Source organism: Engystomops pustulosus, unplaced genomic scaffold (genome assembly GCF_040894005.1).
Source record: "Engystomops pustulosus unplaced genomic scaffold, aEngPut4.maternal MAT_SCAFFOLD_164, whole genome shotgun sequence".
NCBI lineage: Eukaryota > Metazoa > Chordata > Amphibia > Anura > Leptodactylidae > Engystomops > Engystomops pustulosus.
Genome location: NW_027285044.1, coordinates 5,064 through 24,459, shown reverse-complemented (window position 1 = coordinate 24,459; position 19,396 = coordinate 5,064). Strand labels below are relative to the sequence as shown.

Genomic DNA, 19,396 nt, shown 5'->3' with positions numbered 1-19,396 from the left:
CCATTCGTGTGTATTCAACGCCGTATACTACACCGAGTATTGTGTATTGTACCGTGTCATGTATACGGTGCTCTGCCTCATCCTCTTCCAGGGGGCGCTGTGTGACTGGAGCACTAGGGGGCGCTGTATGACTGGAGCACTAGGGGGCGCTGTATGACTGGAGCACTAGGGTGCGCTGTGCGCTGTGTGACTGGAGCACTAGGGGGCGCTGTATGACTGGAGCACTAGGGGGCGCTGTATGACTGGAGCACTAGGGGGCGCTGTATGACTGGAGCACTAGGGGGCGCTGTATGACTGGAGCACTAGGGGGCGCTGTGCGCTGTATGACTGGGGCACTAGGGGGCGCTGTATGACTGGAGCACTAGGGTGCGCTGTGCGCTGTGTGACTGGAGCACTAGGGGGCGCTGTATGACTGGGGCACTAGGGGGCGCCGTATGACTGGAGCACTAGGGGGCGCTGTATGACTGGAGCACTAGGGGGCGCTGTATGACTGGAGCACTAGGGGGCGCTGTATGACTGGAGCACTAGGGGGCGCTGTATGACTGGAGCACTAGGGGGCGCTGTATGACTGGAGCACTAGGGGGCGCTGTGCGCTGTATGACTGGAGCACTAGGGGGCCGCTGTATGACTGGAGCACTAGGGGGCCGCTGTATGACTGGAGCACTAGGGGGCCGCTGTATGACTGGAGCACTAGGGGGCCGCTGTATGACTGGAGCACTAGGGGGCGCTGTATGACTGGAGCACTAGGGGGCGCTGTGCACTGTATGACTGGAGCACTAGGGGGCGCTGTATGACTGGAGCACTAGGGGGCACTGTGCGCTGTATGACTGGAGCACTAGGGGGCGCTGTATGACTGGAGCACTAGGGGGCGCTGTATGACTGGAGCACTAGGGGGCGCTGTATGACTGGAGCACTAGGGGGCGCTGTGCGCTGTATGACTGGAGCACTAGGGGGCGCTGTATGACTGGAGCACTAGGGGGCGCTGTATGACTGGAGCACTAGGGGGCACTAGGGGGCGCTGTGCGCTGTATGACTGGAGCACTAGGGGGCGCTGTGCGCTGTATGACTGGAGCACTAGGGGGCGCTGTATGACTGGAGCACTAGGGGGCACTGTGCGCTGTATGACCGGAGCACTAGGGGGCGCTGTGCACTGTATGACTGGGGCACTAGGGGGTGCTGTGCGCTGTATGACTGGGGCACTAGGGGGCGCTGTGCGCTGTATGACTGGAGTACTAGGGGGCGCTGTATGACTGGAGCACTAGGGGGGCGCTGTGCGCTGTATGAATGGAGCACTAGGGGGCGCTGTGCACTGTATGACTGGAGCACTAGGGGGCGCTGTGCACTGTATGACTGGGGCACTAGGGGGCGCTGTGCACTGTATGACTGGAGCACTAGGGGGCGCTGTGCGCTGTATGACTGGAGTACTAGGGGGCACTGTATGACTGGAGCACTAGGGGGCGCTGTGCGCTGTATGACTGGGGCACTAGGGGGCGCTGTGCGCTGTATGACTGGAGCACTAGGGGGCGCTGTATGACTGGAGCACTAGGGGGCGCTGTATGACTGGAGCACTAGGGGGCGCTGTGCGCTGTATGACTGGAGCACTAGGGGGCGCTGTGCGCTGTATGACTGGAGTACTAGGGGGCGCTGTATGACTGGAGCACTAGGGGGCACTGTGCGCTGTATGACCGGAGCACAAGGGGGCGCTGTGCACTGTATGACTGGGGCACTAGGGGGCGCTGTGCACTGTATGACTGGAGCACTAGGGGGTGCTGTGCGCTGTATGACTGGAGTACTAGGGGGCGCTGTATGACTGGAGCACTAGGGGGGCGCTGTGCGCTGTATGAATGGAGCACTAGGGGGCGCTGTGCACTGTATGACTGGAGCACTAGGGGGCGCTGTGCACTGTATGACTGGAGCACTAGGGGGCGCTGTGCGCTGTATGACTGGAGTACTAGGGGGCGCTGTGCGCTGTATGACTGGAGCACTAGGGGGCGCTGTGCGCTGTATGACTGGAGCACTAGGGGGCGCTGTGCGCTGTATGACTGGAGCACTAGGGGGCGCTGTATGACTGGAGCACTAGGGGGCGCTGTGCACTGTATGACTGGGGCACTAGGGGGCGCTGTGCACTGTATGACTGGGGCACTAGGGGGCGCTGTGCGCTGTATGACTGGGGCACTAGGGGGCGCTGTGCGCTGTATGACTGGAGTACTAGGGGGCGCTGTATGACTGGAGCACTAGGGGGCGCTGTGCGCTGTATGACTGGGGCACTAGGGGGCGCTGTGCGCTGTATGACTGGAGCACTAGGGGGCGCTGTACACTGTATGACTGGAGCACTAGGGGGCGCTGTATGACTGGAGCACTAGGGGGCGCTGTATGACTGGAGCACTAGGGGCCGCTGTATGACTGGAGCACTAGGGGGCGCTGTATGACTGGGGCACTAGGGGGCGCTGTGCGCTGTATGACTGGGGCACTAGGGGGCGCTGTATGACTGGGGCACTAGGGGGCGCTGTATGACTGGAGCACTAGGGGGCGCTGTATGACTGGAGCACTAGGGGGCGCTGTGCGCTGTATGACTGGGGCACTAGGGGGCGCTGTGCGCTGTATGACTGGAGCACTAGGGGGCGCTGTGCGCTGTATGACTGGAGCACTAGGGGGCGCTGTGCGCTGTATGACTGGGGCACTAGGGGGCGCTGTATGACTGAAACACTAGGGGGCGCCGTATGACTGGAGCACTAGGGGGCGCTGTATGACTGGAGCACTAGGGGGCGCCGTATGACTGGAGCACTAGGGGGCGCTGTATGACTGGAGCACTAGGGGGCGCTGTGCGCTGTATGACTGGGGCACTAGGGGGCGCTGTGCGCTGTATGACTGGAGCACTAGGGGGCGCTGTGCGCTGTATGACTGGAGCACTAGGGGGCGCTGTGCGCTGTATGACTGGAGCACTAGGGGGCGCTGTATGACTGGAGCACTAGGGGGCGCTGTGCGCTGTATGACTGGGGCACTAGGGGGCGCTGTGCGCTGTATTATGGGTCATTCTGTCTCGGTCGCCTCAATGTCTCTTTGTTCTGGTCAGACACGTGAGGAGGAGATCGGATCGAGGTGTAAGTGACACTTGTTTGGACCTTTCATCCCCCGGAGACTGTGGCGCCATTGCTGTGAGTTCTGGTGCCTTTTCTGTCTTTGTCTTCTGTGTTGCCTGAGATTATCACTTCCTGGCTGCAGATCATCGCGCCCACAGCCCAGCGCCGGGATCCATTACACCGCTCTGCAGCGGATTCTCGGCTTATCGGTCGCGGTGTTGGGTTCGTGGTTTCCTGCGATTGTGAAGGAAACTTATTCACTAAAGGAAGACGAGAGCAAAAAACGTCTCCCAAAGAGGCTCCGCCCACAGGGCACCCGAAGAAAAGTGCAGATAATACAGGGTGTGTAGTATATAGAGGCAGTGCACTGTACAGCAGATAATACAGGGCTGTGTAGTATATAGAGGCAGTGCACTGTACAGCAGATAATACAGGCTGTGTAGTATATAGAGGCAGTGCACTGTACAGCAGATAATACAGGGTGTGTAGTATATAGAGGCAGTGCACTGTACAGCAGATAATACAGGGTGTGTAGTATATAGAGGCAGTGCACTGTACAGCAGATAATACAGGCTGTGTAGTATATAGAGGCAGTGCGCTGTACAGCAGATAATACAGGGTGTGTAGTATATAGAGGCAGTGCACTGTACAGCAGATAATACAGGGCTGTGTAGTATATAGAGGCAGTGCACTGTACAGCAGATAATACAGGGCTGTGTAGTATATAGAGGCAGTGCACTGTACAGCAGATAATACAGGGCTGTGTAGTATATAGAGGCAGTGCACTGTACAGCAGATAATACAGGGCTGTGTAGTGTATAGAGGCAGTGCACTGTACAGCAGATAATACAGGGTGTGTAGTATATAGAGGCAGTGCACTGTACAGCAGATAATACAGGGTGTGTAGTATATAGAGGCAGTGCGCTGTACAGCAGATAATACAGGGTGTGTAGTATATAGAGGCAGTGCGCTGTACAGCAGATAATACAGGCTGTGTAGTATATAGAGGCAGTGCACTGTACAGCAGATAATACAGGGCTGTGTAGTATATAGAGGCAGTGCACTGTACAGCAGATAATACAGGGCTGTGTAGTATATAGAGGCAGTGCACTGTACAGCAGATAATACAGGGCTGTGTGGTATATAGAGGCAGTGCACTGTACAGCAGATAATACAGGGTGTGTAGTATATAGAGGCAGTGCACTGTACAGCAGATAATACAGGGTGTGTAGTATATAGAGGCAGTGCACTGTACAGCAGATAATACAGGGTGTGTAGTATATAGAGGCAGTGCACTGTACAGCAGATAATACAGGGTGTGTAGTATATAGAGGCAGTGCGCTGTACAGCAGATAATACAGGCTGTGTAGTATATAGAGGCAGTGCACTGTACAGCAGATAATACAGGGTGTGTAGTATATAGAGGCAGTGCGCTGTACAGCAGATAATACAGGGTGTGTAGTATATAGAGGCAGTGCACTGTACAGCAGATAATACAGGGTGTGTAGTATATAGAGGCAGTGCGCTGTACAGCAGATAATACAGGGTGTGTAGTATATAGAGGCAGTGCGCTGTACAGCAGATAATACAGGGTGTGTAGTATATAGAGGCAGTGCGCTGTACAGCAGATAATACAGGGTGTGTAGTATATAGAGGCAGCGCGCTGTACAGCAGATAATACAGGGTGTGCAGTATATAGAGGCAGTGCGCTGTACAGCAGATAATACAGGGTGTGTAGTATATAGAGGCAGTGCACTGTACAGCAGATAATACAGGGTGTGTAGTATATAGAGGCAGTGCACTGTACAGCAGATAATACAGGGTGTGTAGTATATAGAGGCAGTGCACTGTACAGCAGATAATACAGCTCTGTGCAGTGTATAGAGGCAGTGCACTGTACAGCAGATAATACAGGGTGTGTAGTATATAGAGGCAGTGCACTGTACAGCAGATAATACAGGGTGTGTAGTATATAGAGGCAGTGCACTGTACAGCAGATAATACAGGGTGTGTAGTATATAGAGGCAGTGCACTGTACAGCAGATAATACAGGCTGTGTAGTATATAGAGGCAGTGCACTGTACAGCAGATAATACAGGGTGTGTAGTATATAGAGGCAGTGCGCTGTACAGCAGATAATACAGGGTGTGTAATATATAGAGGCAGTAAAGGAGGTATCTAGAGGTGACTGAGGAGGAGGGGGGGTAAAGGAGGTATCTAGAGGTGACTGAGGAGGGGTAAAGGAGGTATCTAGAGGTGACTGAGGAGGAGGGGTAAAGGAGGTATCTAGAGGTGACTGAGGAGGAGGGGTAAAGGAGGTATCTAGAGGTCACTGAGGAGGGGGGGGGTAAAGGAGGTATCTAGAGGTGACTGAGGAGGAGGGGTAAAGGAGGTATCTAGAGGTGACTGAGGAGGGGGGGGGGTAAAGGAGGTATCTAGAGGTGACTGAGGAGGAGGGGTAAAGGAGGTATCTAGAGGTCACTTAGGAGGAGGGGTAAAGGAGGTATCTAGAGGTCACTGAGGAGGGGGGGGGTAAAGGAGGCATCTAGAGGTCACTGAGGAGGGGGGGGGGTGGTAAAGGAGGCATCTAGAGGTCACTGAGGAGGGGGGGGGGTAAAGGAGGTATCTAGAGGTCACTGAGGAGGGGGGGGGGTAAAGGAGGTATCTAGAGGTCACTGAGGAGGAGGGGTAAAGGAGGTATCTAGAGGTCACTGAGGAGGAGGGGTAAAGGAGGTATCTAGAGGTCACTGAGGAGGAGGGGTAAAGGAGGTATCTAGAGGTCACTGAGGAGGGGGGGGGGTAAAGGAGGTATCTAGAGGTGACTGAGGAGGGGGGGGGGTAAAGGAGGTATCTAGAGGTGACTGAGGAGGAGGGGTAAAGGAGGTATCTAGAGGTGACTGAGGAGGAGGGGTAAAGGAGGTATCTAGCGGTCACTGAGGAGGAGGGGTAAAGGAGGTATCTAGAGGTCACTGAGGAGGGGTAAAGGAGGTATCTAGAGGTCACTGAGGATGGGTAAAGGAGGTATCTAGAGGTGACTGAGGAGGAGGGGTAAAGGAGGTATCTAGAGGTGACTGAGGAGGAGGGGGGGTAAAGGAGGTATCTAGAGGTGACTGAGGAGGAGGGGGGGTAAAGGAGGTATCTAGAGGTGACTGAGGAGGAGGGGGGGTAAAGGAGGTATCTAGAGGTGACTGAGGAGGAGGGGTAAAGGAGGTATCTAGAGGTGACTGAGGAGGAGGGGTAAAGGAGGTATCTAGAGGTGACTGAGGAGGAGGGGTAAAGGAGGTATCTAGAGGTGACTGAGGAGGAGGGGTAAAGGAGGTATCTAGAGGTGACTGAGGAGGAGGGGTAAAGGAGGTATCTAGAGGTGACTGAGGAGGGGGGGGGGGTAAAGGAGGTATCTAGAGGTGACTGAGGAGGAGGGGTAAAGGAGGTATCTAGAGGTCACTTAGGAGGAGGGGTAAAGGAGGTATCTAGAGGTCACTGAGGAGGGGGGGGGGTAAAGGAGGCATCTAGAGGTCACTGAGGAGGGGGGGGGTGGTAAAGGAGGCATCTAGAGGTCACTGAGGAGGGGGGGGGGGTAAAGGAGGTATCTAGAGGTCACTGAGGAGGGGGGGGGGTAAAGGAGGTATCTAGAGGTCACTGAGGAGGAGGGGTAAAGGAGGTATCTAGAGGTGACTGAGGAGGAGGGGTAAAGGAGGTATCTAGCGGTCACTGAGGAGGAGGGGTAAAGGAGGTATCTAGAGGTCACTGAGGAGGGGTAAAGGAGGTATCTAGAGGTCACTGAGGATGGGTAAAGGAGGTATCTAGAGGTGACTGAGGAGGAGGGGTAAAGGAGGTATCTAGAGGTGACTGAGGAGGAGGGGGGGTAAAGGAGGTATCTAGAGGTGACTGAGGAGGAGGGGGGGTAAAGGAGGTATCTAGAGGTCACTGAGGAGGGGGGGGGTAAAGGAGGCATCTAGAGGTCACTGAGGAGGGGGGGGGGGTGGTAAAGGAGGCATCTAGAGGTCACTGAGGAGGGGGGGGGGTAAAGGAGGTATCTAGAGGTCACTGAGGAGGGGGGGGGGTAAAGGAGGTATCTAGAGGTCACTGAGGAGGAGGGGTAAAGGAGGTATCTAGAGGTGACTGAGGAGGAGGGGTAAAGGAGGTATCTAGCGGTCACTGAGGAGGAGGGGTAAAGGAGGTATCTAGAGGTCACTGAGGAGGGGTAAAGGAGGTATCTAGAGGTCACTGAGGATGGGTAAAGGAGGTATCTAGAGGTGACTGAGGAGGAGGGGTAAAGGAGGTATCTAGAGGTGACTGAGGAGGAGGGGGGGTAAAGGAGGTATCTAGAGGTGACTGAGGAGGAGGGGGGGTAAAGGAGGTATCTAGAGGTGACTGAGGAGGAGGGGGGGTAAAGGAGGTATCTAGAGGTGACTGAGGAGGAGGGGTAAAGGAGGTATCTAGAGGTGACTGAGGAGGAGGGGTAAAGGAGGTATCTAGAGGTGACTGAGGAGGAGGGGTAAAGGAGGTATCTAGAGGTGACTGAGGAGGAGGGGTAAAGGAGGTATCTAGAGGTGACTGAGGAGGAGGGGTAAAGGAGGTATCTAGAGGTGACTGAGGAGGAGGGGTAAAGGAGGTATCTAGAGGTGACTGAGGAGGAGGGGTAAAGGAGGTATCTAGAGGTGACTGAGGAGGAGGGGTAAAGGAGGTATCTAGAGGTGACTGAGGAGGGGGGGTAAAGGAGGTATCTAGAGGTCACTGAGGAGGAGGGGTAAAGGAGGTATCTAGAGGTCACTGAGGAGGAGGGGTAAAGGAGGTATCTAGAGGTCACTGAGGAGGTATCTAGAGGTGTGTGGAGTTGAGTGTTTGGTGGTGGGAGGCAGGAGGAGAGGTCCTCACGTGGTTGCAGATGCCCCAGGCTCCTCTCCTCGTGCCTCCTCTCTGTGTATCCTGGGACTCCTGGGGTAACACTTGAGTTCTGGGGCATTACACAGGATTCTCTCATAAGATTGTGATGTTTCCAGGGCAGATGTTACCTGGAGACCCTGGAGGAGGGTGAAGGGCTGTGAGGTCCCCGTATAGTGACTGATAGGAGGAGCTGCTGGTATCCAACGTCTGCTGTTGGCTTCCCATGGGTTAACAGCAGCAGGACCCCTCAGCGTAGCCCCCCGGAGGTTACAAATCCATGGTAAACACAACAACTACCTAGAGATTCCTCCCGCAGCCTCACACGTTCAGACACCTGGAAAGATTTTCCTCCAATTACTTTTGGAAAGTATTGATTCCAATTTTGCTTTGTGTTCCTGAGCTGAGCGCCTCTCGGAGGAGATTATAATAAGGGCCTGGCCCGGGGGTGAGGAGACGGGGGCAGAGTCTATGACCCCTCAGCGCTCCCCAGCCTGGGGCGGAGGTCACTCTCCGGCAGATGTATTTTGGACGCTGGGATCGATGATCTTCCTGTAATTTGCCGCTTATCTTATTGAGTTTGGAGAATTGTTCGATCTTGGCTTTCAGCTCTTTCATTAGGAGGTGAGTGCTCCCTCTTGTACCCGGACATCAGGATGATCTGACACCGAGCGGCAGCTTCCTCCTCCAGGGGGATGTCTCCGGACAGATCAGAGCAGCTCTAGGGAAATCAGGACTTGGCATTGTCATTAGCAGCTCCTGAAGTGACTGCTCCCACTCCACTGCACTCCAGCTCTACGAGACAGTCCATCATGGGGCAGCACACGTGTGAAAACTGAACCGGTGTGCTCAAAGATACAATATACAGACAAGAAGTAAAAGTGAGGACCAGGACCTAAACTAATGAAGAATAAAAGGTCTATATCAAGACAGCCGGAGGAATCTACAGCCGCACTGCTGATGATGGGAACCCTTCTAATACAGTACAGAGTGGTTAATCAGAAGTACTAGAGAATAATCCTGAGATACTTCCTGCTAGTGGACTGTACCTAGAACAAGGCTAGTAAAGCACCAAGTAGAAAAACCTTGGCTGGAGGACAGAAGCTATAAATCAAATCACAGTCTAGAAAAAACTGTTACAAAATAGCATCTAGATCTAGGAATGAACCTTCAGATAGCCTAGAACATTCTCTGCTTGAAAAGAACATCGAAATCCAGAAGGACATTACTGAGAATAAGACTGACCAGGGAGAAGGCTGAGGTGCAGGAGGATCAAGAACTTTACCAATCAATGAAAAGGAAGATGTGCTTTAGAATGGAGACCTAGACTGATCCAGGAGAAGGAACATGTGCTGGAGAATGGAGACCTAGACTGATCCAGGAGAAGGAACATGTGCTGGAGAATGGAGACCTAGACTGATCCAAGAGAAGGAAGATGTGCTGGAGAATGGAGACCTAGACTGATCCAGGAGAAGGAAGATGTGCTGGAGAATGGAGACCTAGACTGATCCAGGAGAAGGAAGATGTGCTGGAGAATGGAGACCTAGACTGATCCAGGAGAAGGAAGATGTGCTGGAGAATGGAGACCTAGACTGATCCAGGAGAAGGAAGATGGGCTGAAGAATGGAGACCTAGACTGATCCAGGAGAAGGAAGATGTGCTGGAGAATGGAGACCTAGACTGATCCAGGAGAAGGAAGATGGGCTGGAGAATGGAGACCTAGACTGATCCAGGAGAAGGAAGATGGGCTGGAGAATGGAAACCTAGCCTGATCCAGGAGAAGGAAGATGTGCTGGAGAATGGAGACCTAGAATGATCCAGGAGACGGAAAATGGGCTGGAGAATGGAGACCTAGACTGATCCAGGAGAAGGAAGATGGGCTGGAGAATGGAGACCTAGACTGATCCAGGAGAAGGAAGATGGGCTGGAGAATGGAAACCTAGCCTGATCCAGGAGAAGGAAGATGTGCTGGAGAATGGAGACCTAGACTGATCCAGGAGAAGGAAGATGTGCTGGAGAATGGAGACCTAGACTGATCCAGGAGAAGGAAGATGTGCTGGAGAATGGAGACCTAGACTGATCCAGGAGAAGGAAGATGTGCTGGAGAATGGAGACCTAGAATGATCCAGGAGACGGAAGATGGGCTGGAGAATGGAGACCTAGACTGATCCAGGAGAAGGAAGATGGGCTGGAGAATGGAGACCTAGACTGATCCAGGAGAAGGAAGATGTGCTGGAGAATGGAGACCTAGACTGATCCAGGAGAAGGAAGATGGGCTGAAGAATGGAGACCTAGAATGATCCAGGAGACGGAAGATGGGCTGGAGAATGGAGACCTAGACTGATCCAGGAGAAGGAAGATGGGTTGGAGAATGGAGACCTAGACTGATCAAGGAGAAGGAAGATGTGCTGGAGAATGGAGACCTAGCCTGATCCAGGAGAAGGAAGATGTGCTGGAGAATGGAGACCTAGACTGATCAAGGAGAAGGAAGATGTGCTGGAGAATGGAGACCTATCCTGATCAAGGAGAAGAAAGATGTGCTGGAGAATGGAGAAATAGCCTGATCCAGGAGAAGGAAGATGTGCTGGAGAATGGAGACCTAGCCTTATCCAGGAGAAGGAAGATGGGTTGGAGAATGGAGAAATAGCCTGATCCAGGAGAAGGAAGATGGGCTGGAGAATGGAGACCTAGACTGATCCAGGAGAAGGAAGATGTGCTGGAGAATGGAGACCTAGACTGATCCAGGAGAAGGAAGATGGGCTGGAGAATGGAGACCTAGACTGATCCAGGAGAAGGAAGATGTGCTGGAGAATGGAGACCTAGACTGATCCAGGAGAAGGAAGATGTGCTGGAGAATGGAGACCTAGACCGATCCAGGAGAAGGAAGATGTGCTGGAGAATGGAGACCTAGACCGATCCAGGAGAATGAAGATGTGCTGGAGAATGGAGACCTAGACTGATCAAGGAGAAGGAAGATGTGCTGGGAATGGAGACCTAGACTGATCCAGGAGAATGAAGATGGGCTGGAGAATGGAGACCTAGACTGATCCAGGAGACGGAAGATGGGCTGGAGAATGGAGACCTAGACTGAACCAGGAGACGGAAGATGGGCTGGAGAATGGAGACCTAGACTGATCCAGGAGACGGAAGATGGGCTGGAGAATGGAGCCCTAGACTGATCCAGGAGAAGGAAGATGTGCTGGAGAATGGAGACCTAGACTGATCCAGGAGAAGGAAGATGGGCTGGAGAATGGAGACCTAGAATGATCAAGGAGAAGGAAGATGGGCTGGAGAATGGAGACCTAGACTGATCCAGGAGAAGAAAGATGGGCTGGAGAATGGAGACCTAGACTGATCCAGGAGAAGAAAGATGGGCTGGAGAATGGAGACCTAGACTGATCCAGGAGAAGGAAGATGTGCTGGAGAATGGAGACCTAGTCTGATCCAGGAAAAGGAAAATGTGCTGGAGAATGGAGACCAAGACTGATCCAGGAGAAGGAAGATGTGCTGGAGAATGGAGACCTAGCCTGATCCAGGAGAAGGAAGATGTGCTGGAGAATGGAGACCTAGCCTGATCCAGGAGAAGGAAGATGTGCTGGAGAATGGAGACCTAGCCTGATCAAGGAGAAGGAAGATGGGCTGGAGAATGGAGACCTAGACTGATCAAGGAGAAGGAAGATGTGCTGGAGAATGGAGACCTAGACTGATCCAGGAGAAGGAAGATGGGTTGGAGTATGGAGAAATAGCCTGATCCAGGAGAAGGAAGATGTGCTGGAGAATGGAGACCTAGTCTGATCCAGGAAAAGGAAGATCTGCTGGAGAATGGAGAACTTGACTGATCCAGGAGAAGGAAGATGTGCTGGAGAATGGAGACCTAGAATGATCCAGGAAAAGGAAGATGGGCTGGAGAATGGAGACCTAGACTGATCCAGGAGACGGAAGATATGCTGGAGAATGGAGACCTAGCCTGATCCAGGAGAAGGAAGATGTGCTGGAGAATGGAGACCTAGCCTGATCCAGGAGAAGGAAGATGTGCTGGAGAATGGAGACATTGACTGATCCAGGAGAATGAAGATGTGCTGGAGAATAGAGACCTAGACTGATCAAGGAGAAGGAAGATGGGCTGGAGAATGGAGACCTAGACTGATCAGGGAGAAGGAAGATGTGCTGGAGAATGGAGACCTAGACTGATCCAGGAGACGGAAGATGTGATAGAGAATGGAGACCTAGACTGATCCAAGAGAAGGAAGATGTGATAGAGAATGGAGACCTAGACTGATCTAGGAGAAGGAAGATGTGCTGGAGAATGGAGACCTAGACTGATCCAGGAGAAGGAAGATGGGCTGGAGAATGGAGACCTAGACCGATCCAGGAGAAGGAAGATGTGCTGGAGAATGGAGACCTAGACTGATCCAAGAGAAGGAAGATGTGCTGGAGAATGGAGACCTAGCCTGATCCAGGAGAAGGAAGATGTGCTGGAGAATGGAAACCTAGAATGATCCAGGAGAAGGAAGATGTGCTGGAGAATGGAGACCTAGACTGATCCAGGAGACGGAAGATGGGCTGGAGAATGGAGACCTAGACTGATCCAGGAGAAGGAAGATGTGCTGGAGAATGGAGACCTAGACTGATCTAGGAGAAGGAAGATGTGCTGGAGAATGGAGACCTAGACTGATCCAGGAGAAGGAAGATGTGCTGGAGAATGGAGACCTAGACTGATCCAGGAGACGGAAGATGTGATAGAGAATGGAGACCTAGACTGATCCAAGAGAAGGAAGATGTGATAGAGAATGGAGACCTAGACTGATCTAGGAGAAGGAAGATGTGCTGGAGAATGGAGACCTAGACTGATCCAGGAGAAGGAAGATGTGCTGGAGAATGGAGACCTAGACCGATCCAGGAGAAGGAAGATGTGCTGGAGAATGGAGACCTAGACTGATCCAAGAGAAGGAAGATGTGCTGGAGAATGGAGACCTAGCCTGATCCAGGAGAAGGAAGATGTGCTGGAGAATGGAAACCTAGAATGATCCAGGAGAAGGAAGATGTGCTGGAGAATGGAGACCTAGACTGATCCAGGAGACGGAAGATGGGCTGGAGAATGGAGACCTAGACTGATCCAGGAGAAGGAAGATGTGCTGGAGAATGGAGACCTAGACTGATCCAGGAGAAGGAAGATGTGCTGGAGAATGGAGACCTAGACTGATCCAGGAGAAGGAAGATGGGCTGGAGAATGGAGACCTAGACTGATCCAGGAGAAGGAAGATGGGCTGGAGAATGGAGACCTAGACCGATCCAGGAGAAGGAAGATGTGCTGGAGAATGGAGACCTAGACTGATCCAAGAGAAGGAAGATGTGCTGGAGAATGGAGACCTAGACCGATCCAGGAGAAGGAAGATGTGCTGGAGAATGGAGACCTAGACTGATCCAAGAGAAGGAAGATGTGCTGGAGAATGGAGACCTAGACTGATCCAAGAGAAGGAAGATGTGATGGAGAATGGAAACCTAGAATGATCCAGGAGAAGGAAGATGGGCTGGAGAATGGAGACCTAGACTGATCCAAGAGAAGGAAGATGTGCTGGAGAATGGAGACCTAGACCGATCCAGGAGAAGGAAGATGTGCTGGAGAATGGAGACCTAGTCTGATCCAGGAGAATGAAGATGGGCTGGAGAATGGAGACCTAGACTGATCCAGGAGACGGAAGATGTGCTGGAGAATGGAGAACAAGCCTCTACTTCAGATATGAAGGTGACATTAGGACGCTGACAAGGTCTCCACCATTGCCCAGAACCCAAACCCTTGGAGAGAATCCAGACACTTGTGGATTATATATCAACATGTTCTGCTCTTTAATTCTTCGCTATAGAAAGTCCCAGCTGCTGTAAAACGTCCTCTGGACCCAGAACACAGAATTATCCATCGTGTAAACACTGATTGTACTAAAAGCAATAACAATAACAAAGAAAGCGACGGCGACGCCAGCGGAAACACAATAAAACTGTATCTCCGGGCGCCGGACCATCCGTACAGTCTCATGCCCATCCCACCGCTGCAGGCAAACGTAAACGGTGGCGGCTCTGGAAATAAGAGTAACTCTCTGCAGCCGTTATATACAGGGGTCAGCGCACCTGGGCCACATAGCCCTCCTTCAGCAGACCCTCCTCATAGTCCGTCTGGCACAGGATCATGTTGTTCTTTAGAAAAAATTTGTCTCCCACACAAAACCTAAAGAAAGACAAAAATATGGACACAATGTCACATCCATTGCCACATATACGTCCCCTATCCCCAAGACCTCCGCAAAGGCCACCCCCTGTACGCTGCCGGCGTGACCAGAAGGGAGGTCCTGGAGCACCCGCTGTACGCTGCCAGCGTGACCAGAAGGGAGGTCCTGGAGCACCCGCTGTACGCTGCCAGCGTGACCAGAAGGGAGGTCCTGGAGCACCCGCTGTACGCTGCCAGCGTGACCAGAAGGGAGGTCCTGGAGCACCCGCTGTACGCTGCCAGCGTGACCAGAAGGGAGGTCCTGGAGCACCCCCTGTACGCTGCCGGCATGAACAGATGGGAGGTCCTGGAGCACCCGCTGTACACTGCTTCCTCCCTCCTTCCGACTGTCCCTCCATCCCTCCTTCTGTCTATCCCTCCTTCCGTCCCTCCCTCCTTCAGTCCCTCCCTTCTTCAGTCCCTCCCTTCTTCAGTCCCTCCCTTCTTCAGTCCCTCCCTCCCTCCTTCAGTCCCTCCCTCCTTCCTTCCGTCCCTTCCTTCCGTCCCTCCCTCCTTCAGTCCCTCCCTCCCTCCTTCCTTCCGTCCCTCCCTCCCTCTCTCCTTCCGTCCCTCCCTCCCTCTCTCCTTCCGTCCCTCCCTCCCTCCCTCCTTCCGTCCCTCCCTCCCTCCCTCTCTCCTTCCGTCCCTTCCTCCCTCCCTCCTTCCTTCCGTTCGTCCCTCCCTTCCTCCCTCCTCTGTCCCTCCCTTCCTCCCTCCCTTCCTCCCTCCTCTGTCCCTCCCTTCCTCCCTCCTCCGTCCCTCCCTCCATCTGTCCGTCCCTCCTTCCGCCCGTCTGTCCGTAACCTCCCTGCCTCCTACGTTCCCTCCCTTAATCCTTCCTTCCATACTCCCTTCCCTCCTTCCCTCCCTCCATCCCTCAGTCCGTCCCTCAGTCCCTCCCTCTCTCCTTCCGTCCCTCCCTCCCTCTCTCCTTCCGTCCCTCCCTCCCTCTCTCCTTCCGTCCCTCCCTCCCTCCATCCCTCAGTCCGTCCCTCCCTCCATCCCTCTCTCCTTCCGTCCCTCCCTCCCTCTCTCCTTCCGTCCCTCCCTCCCTCTCTCCTTCCGTCCCTCCCTCCCTCCCTCCTTCCGTCCCTCCCTCCCTCCCTCCTTCCGTCCCTCCCTCCCTCTCTCCTTCCGTCCCTCCCTCCCTCTCTCCTTCCGTCCCTCCCTCCCTCCCTCTCTCCTTCCGTCCCTCCCTCCCTCCCTCTCTCCTTCCGTCCCTCCCTCCCTCCCTCTCTCCTTCCGTCCCTCCCTCCCTCCCTCTCTCCTTCCGTCCCTCCCTCCCTCCCTCTCTCCTTCCGTCCCTCCCTCCCTCCCTCTCTCCTTCCGTCCCTCCCTCCCTCCCTCTCTCCTTCCGTCCCTCCCTCCCTCTCTCCTTCCGTCCCTCCCTCCCTCTCTCCTTCCGTCCCTCCCTCCCTCCCTCCTTCCGTCCCTCCCTCCCTCCCTCTCTCCTTCCGTCCCTCCCTCCCTCCCTCCTCTGTCCCTCCCTTCCTCCCTCCCTTCCTCCCTCCCTCCTCCGTCCCTCCCTCCGTCTGTCCGTCCCTCCTTCCGCCCGTCTGTCCGTAACCTCCCTGTCTCCTACGTTCCCTCCCTTAATCCTTCCTTCCATACTCCCTTCCCTCCTTCCCTTCCTCCATCCCTCAGTCCGTCCCTCAGTCCCTCCCTCTCTCCTTCCGTCCCTCCCTCTCTCCTTCCGTCCCTCCTTCCGTCCCTCCCTCTCTCCTTCCGTCCCTCCCTCTCTCCTTCCGTCCCTCCTTCCGTCCCTCCCTCTCTCCTTTCGTCCCTCCCTCTCTCCTTCCGTCCCTCCCTCTCTCCTTCCGTCCCTCCCTCTCTCCTTCCATCCCTCCTTCCGTCCCTCCGTCCCTCCTTCCGTCCCTCCTTCTCTCCTTCCGTCCCTCCCTCCTTCTCTCCTTCCGTCCCTCCCTCCCTCCCTCTCTCCTTCCGTCCCTCCCTCCCTCTCTCCTTCCGTCCCTCCCTCCTTCCGTCCCTCCCTCCCTCCCTCCTTCCGTCCCTCCCTCCCTCTCTCCTTCCGTCCCTCCCTCCCTCTCTCCTTCCGTCCCTCCCTCCCTCTCTCCTTCCGTCCCTCCCTCCCTCTCTCCTTCCGTCCCTCCCTCCCTCTCTCCTTCCGTCCCTCCCTCCCTCTCTCCTTCCGTCCCTCCCTCCCTCTCTCCTTCCGTCCCTTCCTCTCTCCTTCCGTCCCTTCCTCTCTCCTTCCGTCCCTCTCTCCCTCCTTCCGTCTGTCCGTCCCTCTCTCCCTCCTTCCGTCTGTCCGTCCCTCTCTCCCTCCTTCCGTCTGTCCGTCCCTCTCTCCCTCCTTCCGTCTGTCCGTCCCTCTCTCCCTCCTTCCGTCTGTCCGTCCCTCTCTCCCTCCTTCCGTCTGTCCGTCCCTCTCTCCCTCCTTCCGTCTGTCCGTCCCTCTCTCCCTCCTTCCGTCTGTCCGTCCCTCTCTCCCTCCTTCCGTCTGTCCGTCCCTCTCTCCCTCCTTCCGTCTGTCCGTCCCTCTCTCCCTCCTTCCGTCTGTCCGTCCCTCTCTCCCTCCTTCCGTCTGTCCGTCCCTCTCTCCCTCCTTCCGTCTGTCCGTCCCTCTCTCCCTCCTTCCGTCTGTCCTTCCCTCTCTCCCTCCTTCCGTCTGTCCTTCCCTGTCTCCCTCCTTCCGTCTGTCCGTCCCTCCCTCCTTCCGTCTGTCCGTCCCTTCCTCCTTCTGTCCGTCTGTCCGTCCCTTCCTCCTTCTGTCCGTCTGTCCGTCCCTTCCTCCTTCTGTCCGTCTGTCCGTCCCTCCCTCCTTCCATCTCTCCCTCCGTCCACCTGTCCGTCCCTCCCTCCGTCCGTCCGTCCTTCCTTCCCTCCCTCCGTCCTTCCTTCCCTCCCTCCGTCCTTCCTTCCCTCCGTCCCTCCCTCCTTCCCTCCATCCCGCCCACCGTCCCTCACCTCCCTGCCTCCTACGGTCCCTACCTCATTCCTTCCTTCCATCCTCCCTTCCTTCCTTCTCCCCCTTCCTTCTCTTCCTCCCTTTCTCTCTCCCTCCTTCCTTCCTTTCCTTCCATCACTCCTTCCTCCCCTTATTGGTTTGTTCATTTTTCTTGGTAATGTGTTTATTTCTATTAAAGTTCATAAGTGGCGGCTTCTGGAGCTCAGGCTCTGCTGGCCGACTGGCCAGCTGGGCATTCAGCAGTCTGAGCACCAGGGATAATGTGCAGAGAGACTGTGGGTTACAGGAGCCTTAGAGGAGATTTTGTAAAATAAAGCTGTGACCTTTCTCCACCAAGAACTTGCTGTTATTTCATTATATATTAGGTTATATTTTATGGGTGAGCGTTCATCCAGACCTGTGTGAGAGAACCCGTCAGCAGCTGCACCTGGTGCCAGTCCACCCCAATCCCTCTATTACATCTCATTACAATCTGTGCCCAGGTGACCCACACACATAGGGGTTAAAAGGCGTGTCCTGTAGGGAGGCTCCACCCACCTCTGGTTACACAGCTGGCAGGCGAAGCAGTCCAGGTGGTAGACGTTGTCCTTGGCTCTCATCACCATCTCGAAGGCCGGGATCAGCTTACTGCAAGCCGCACAGTTCCCCGTCACCCCAAACAACCTGCAGGGAGAACATGCTGGGGGTTATACTCTTAGTAACTGTACTGATGATGATGCTGGGGGTTATACTGCTTGTAACAATATATACATTGAGAGCATGAGGGGGGTTATACTGATAATGAGTATATATAGGGTTAATATAGAATGCATACGGACAGTGCATGGAGGAGAGTGCAGGAGGATTTTGCAACAAAAAAAAAATTATGTGTGTAATGTGCCGCTCTCCCCCCTATATGTGTGTAATGTGCCGCTCTCCCCTTATATGTGTGTAATGTGCCGCTCTCCCCCTTATATGTGTGTAATGTGCCGCTCTCCCCCTTATATGTGTGTAATGTGCCGCTCTCCTCCTTATATGTGTGTAATGTGCCGCTCTCCCTCCTTATATGTGTGTAATGTGCCGCTCTCCCCCCTATATGTGTGTAATGTGCCGCTCTCCCCCCTATATGTGTGTAATGTGCCGCTCTCCCCCTTATATGTGTGTAATGTGCCGCTCTCCCCCCCTTATATGTGTGTAATGTGCCGCTCTCCCCCCCTTATATGTGTGTAATGTGCCGCTCTCCCCCCCTTATATGTGTGTAATGTGCCGCTCTCCTCCTTATATGTGTGTAATGTGCCGCTCTCCCCCCCTTATATGTGTGTAATGTGCCGCTCTCCCCCCCTTATATGTGTGTAATGTGCCGCTCTCCCCCCTTATATGTGTGTAATGTGCCGCTCTCCCCCCCTTATATGTGTGTAATGTGCCGCTCTCCCCCTTATATGTGTGTAATGTGCCGCTCCCCCCTTATAGGTGTGTAATGTGCCGCTCCCCCCTTATAGGTGTGTAATGTGCCGCTCTCCTCCTTATATGTGTGTAATGTGCCGCTCTCCTCCTTATATGTGTGTAATGTGCCGCTCTCCTCCCCTTATATGTGTGTAATGTGCCGCTCTCCTCCCCTTATATGTGTGTAATGTGCCGCTCTCCTCCCCTTATATGTGTGTAATGTGCCGCTCTCCTCCCCTTATATGTGTGTAATGTGCCGCTCTCCCCCCTTATATGTGTGTAATGTGCCGCTCTCCTCCCTTATATGTGTGTAATGTGCCGCTCTCCCCCTTATATGTGTGTAATGTGCCGATCCCCCCTTATATGTGTGTAATGTGCCGCTCTCCCCCTTATATGTGTGTAATGTGCCGCTCTCCCCCCCTTATATGTGTGTAATGTGCCGCTCTCCCCCCTTATATGTGTGTAATGTGCCGCTCTCCCCCCCTTATATGTGTGTAATGTGCCGCTCTCCCCCTTATATGTGTGTAATGTGCCGCTCTCCCCCTTATATGTGTTTAATGTGCAGCTCTCCCCCTTATGTGTGTAATGTGCCGCTCTCCCCCTTATATGTGTGTAATGTGCCGCTCTCCCCCTTATATGTGTGTAATGTGCCGCTCTCCCCCTTATATGTGTGTAATGTGCCGCTCTCCCCCTTATATGTGTGTAACGTGCCGCTCTCCCCCTTATATGTGTGTAACGTGCCGCTCTCCCCCCCTTATATGTGTGTAACGTGCCGCTCTCCCCCCCTTATATGTGTGTGTAATGTGCCGCTCTCCCCCC

General features: G+C 54.2%; 1 protein-coding gene across 1 annotated transcript; it reads right to left on the bottom strand.

Moving 5' to 3' along the window:
- Positions 1-13,801: 13,801 nt before the first annotated feature.
- Positions 13,802-17,818, bottom strand: LOC140108661 (LIM domain only protein 3; the record flags this gene model as incomplete). The annotated part of the gene is made up of 2 exons (XM_072131881.1): positions 13,802-14,187; positions 17,693-17,818. Coding segments are annotated over 2 exons (232 nt in total), but the record flags the coding sequence as incomplete, so codon positions are not given.
- Positions 17,819-19,396: the final 1,578 nt, after the last annotated feature.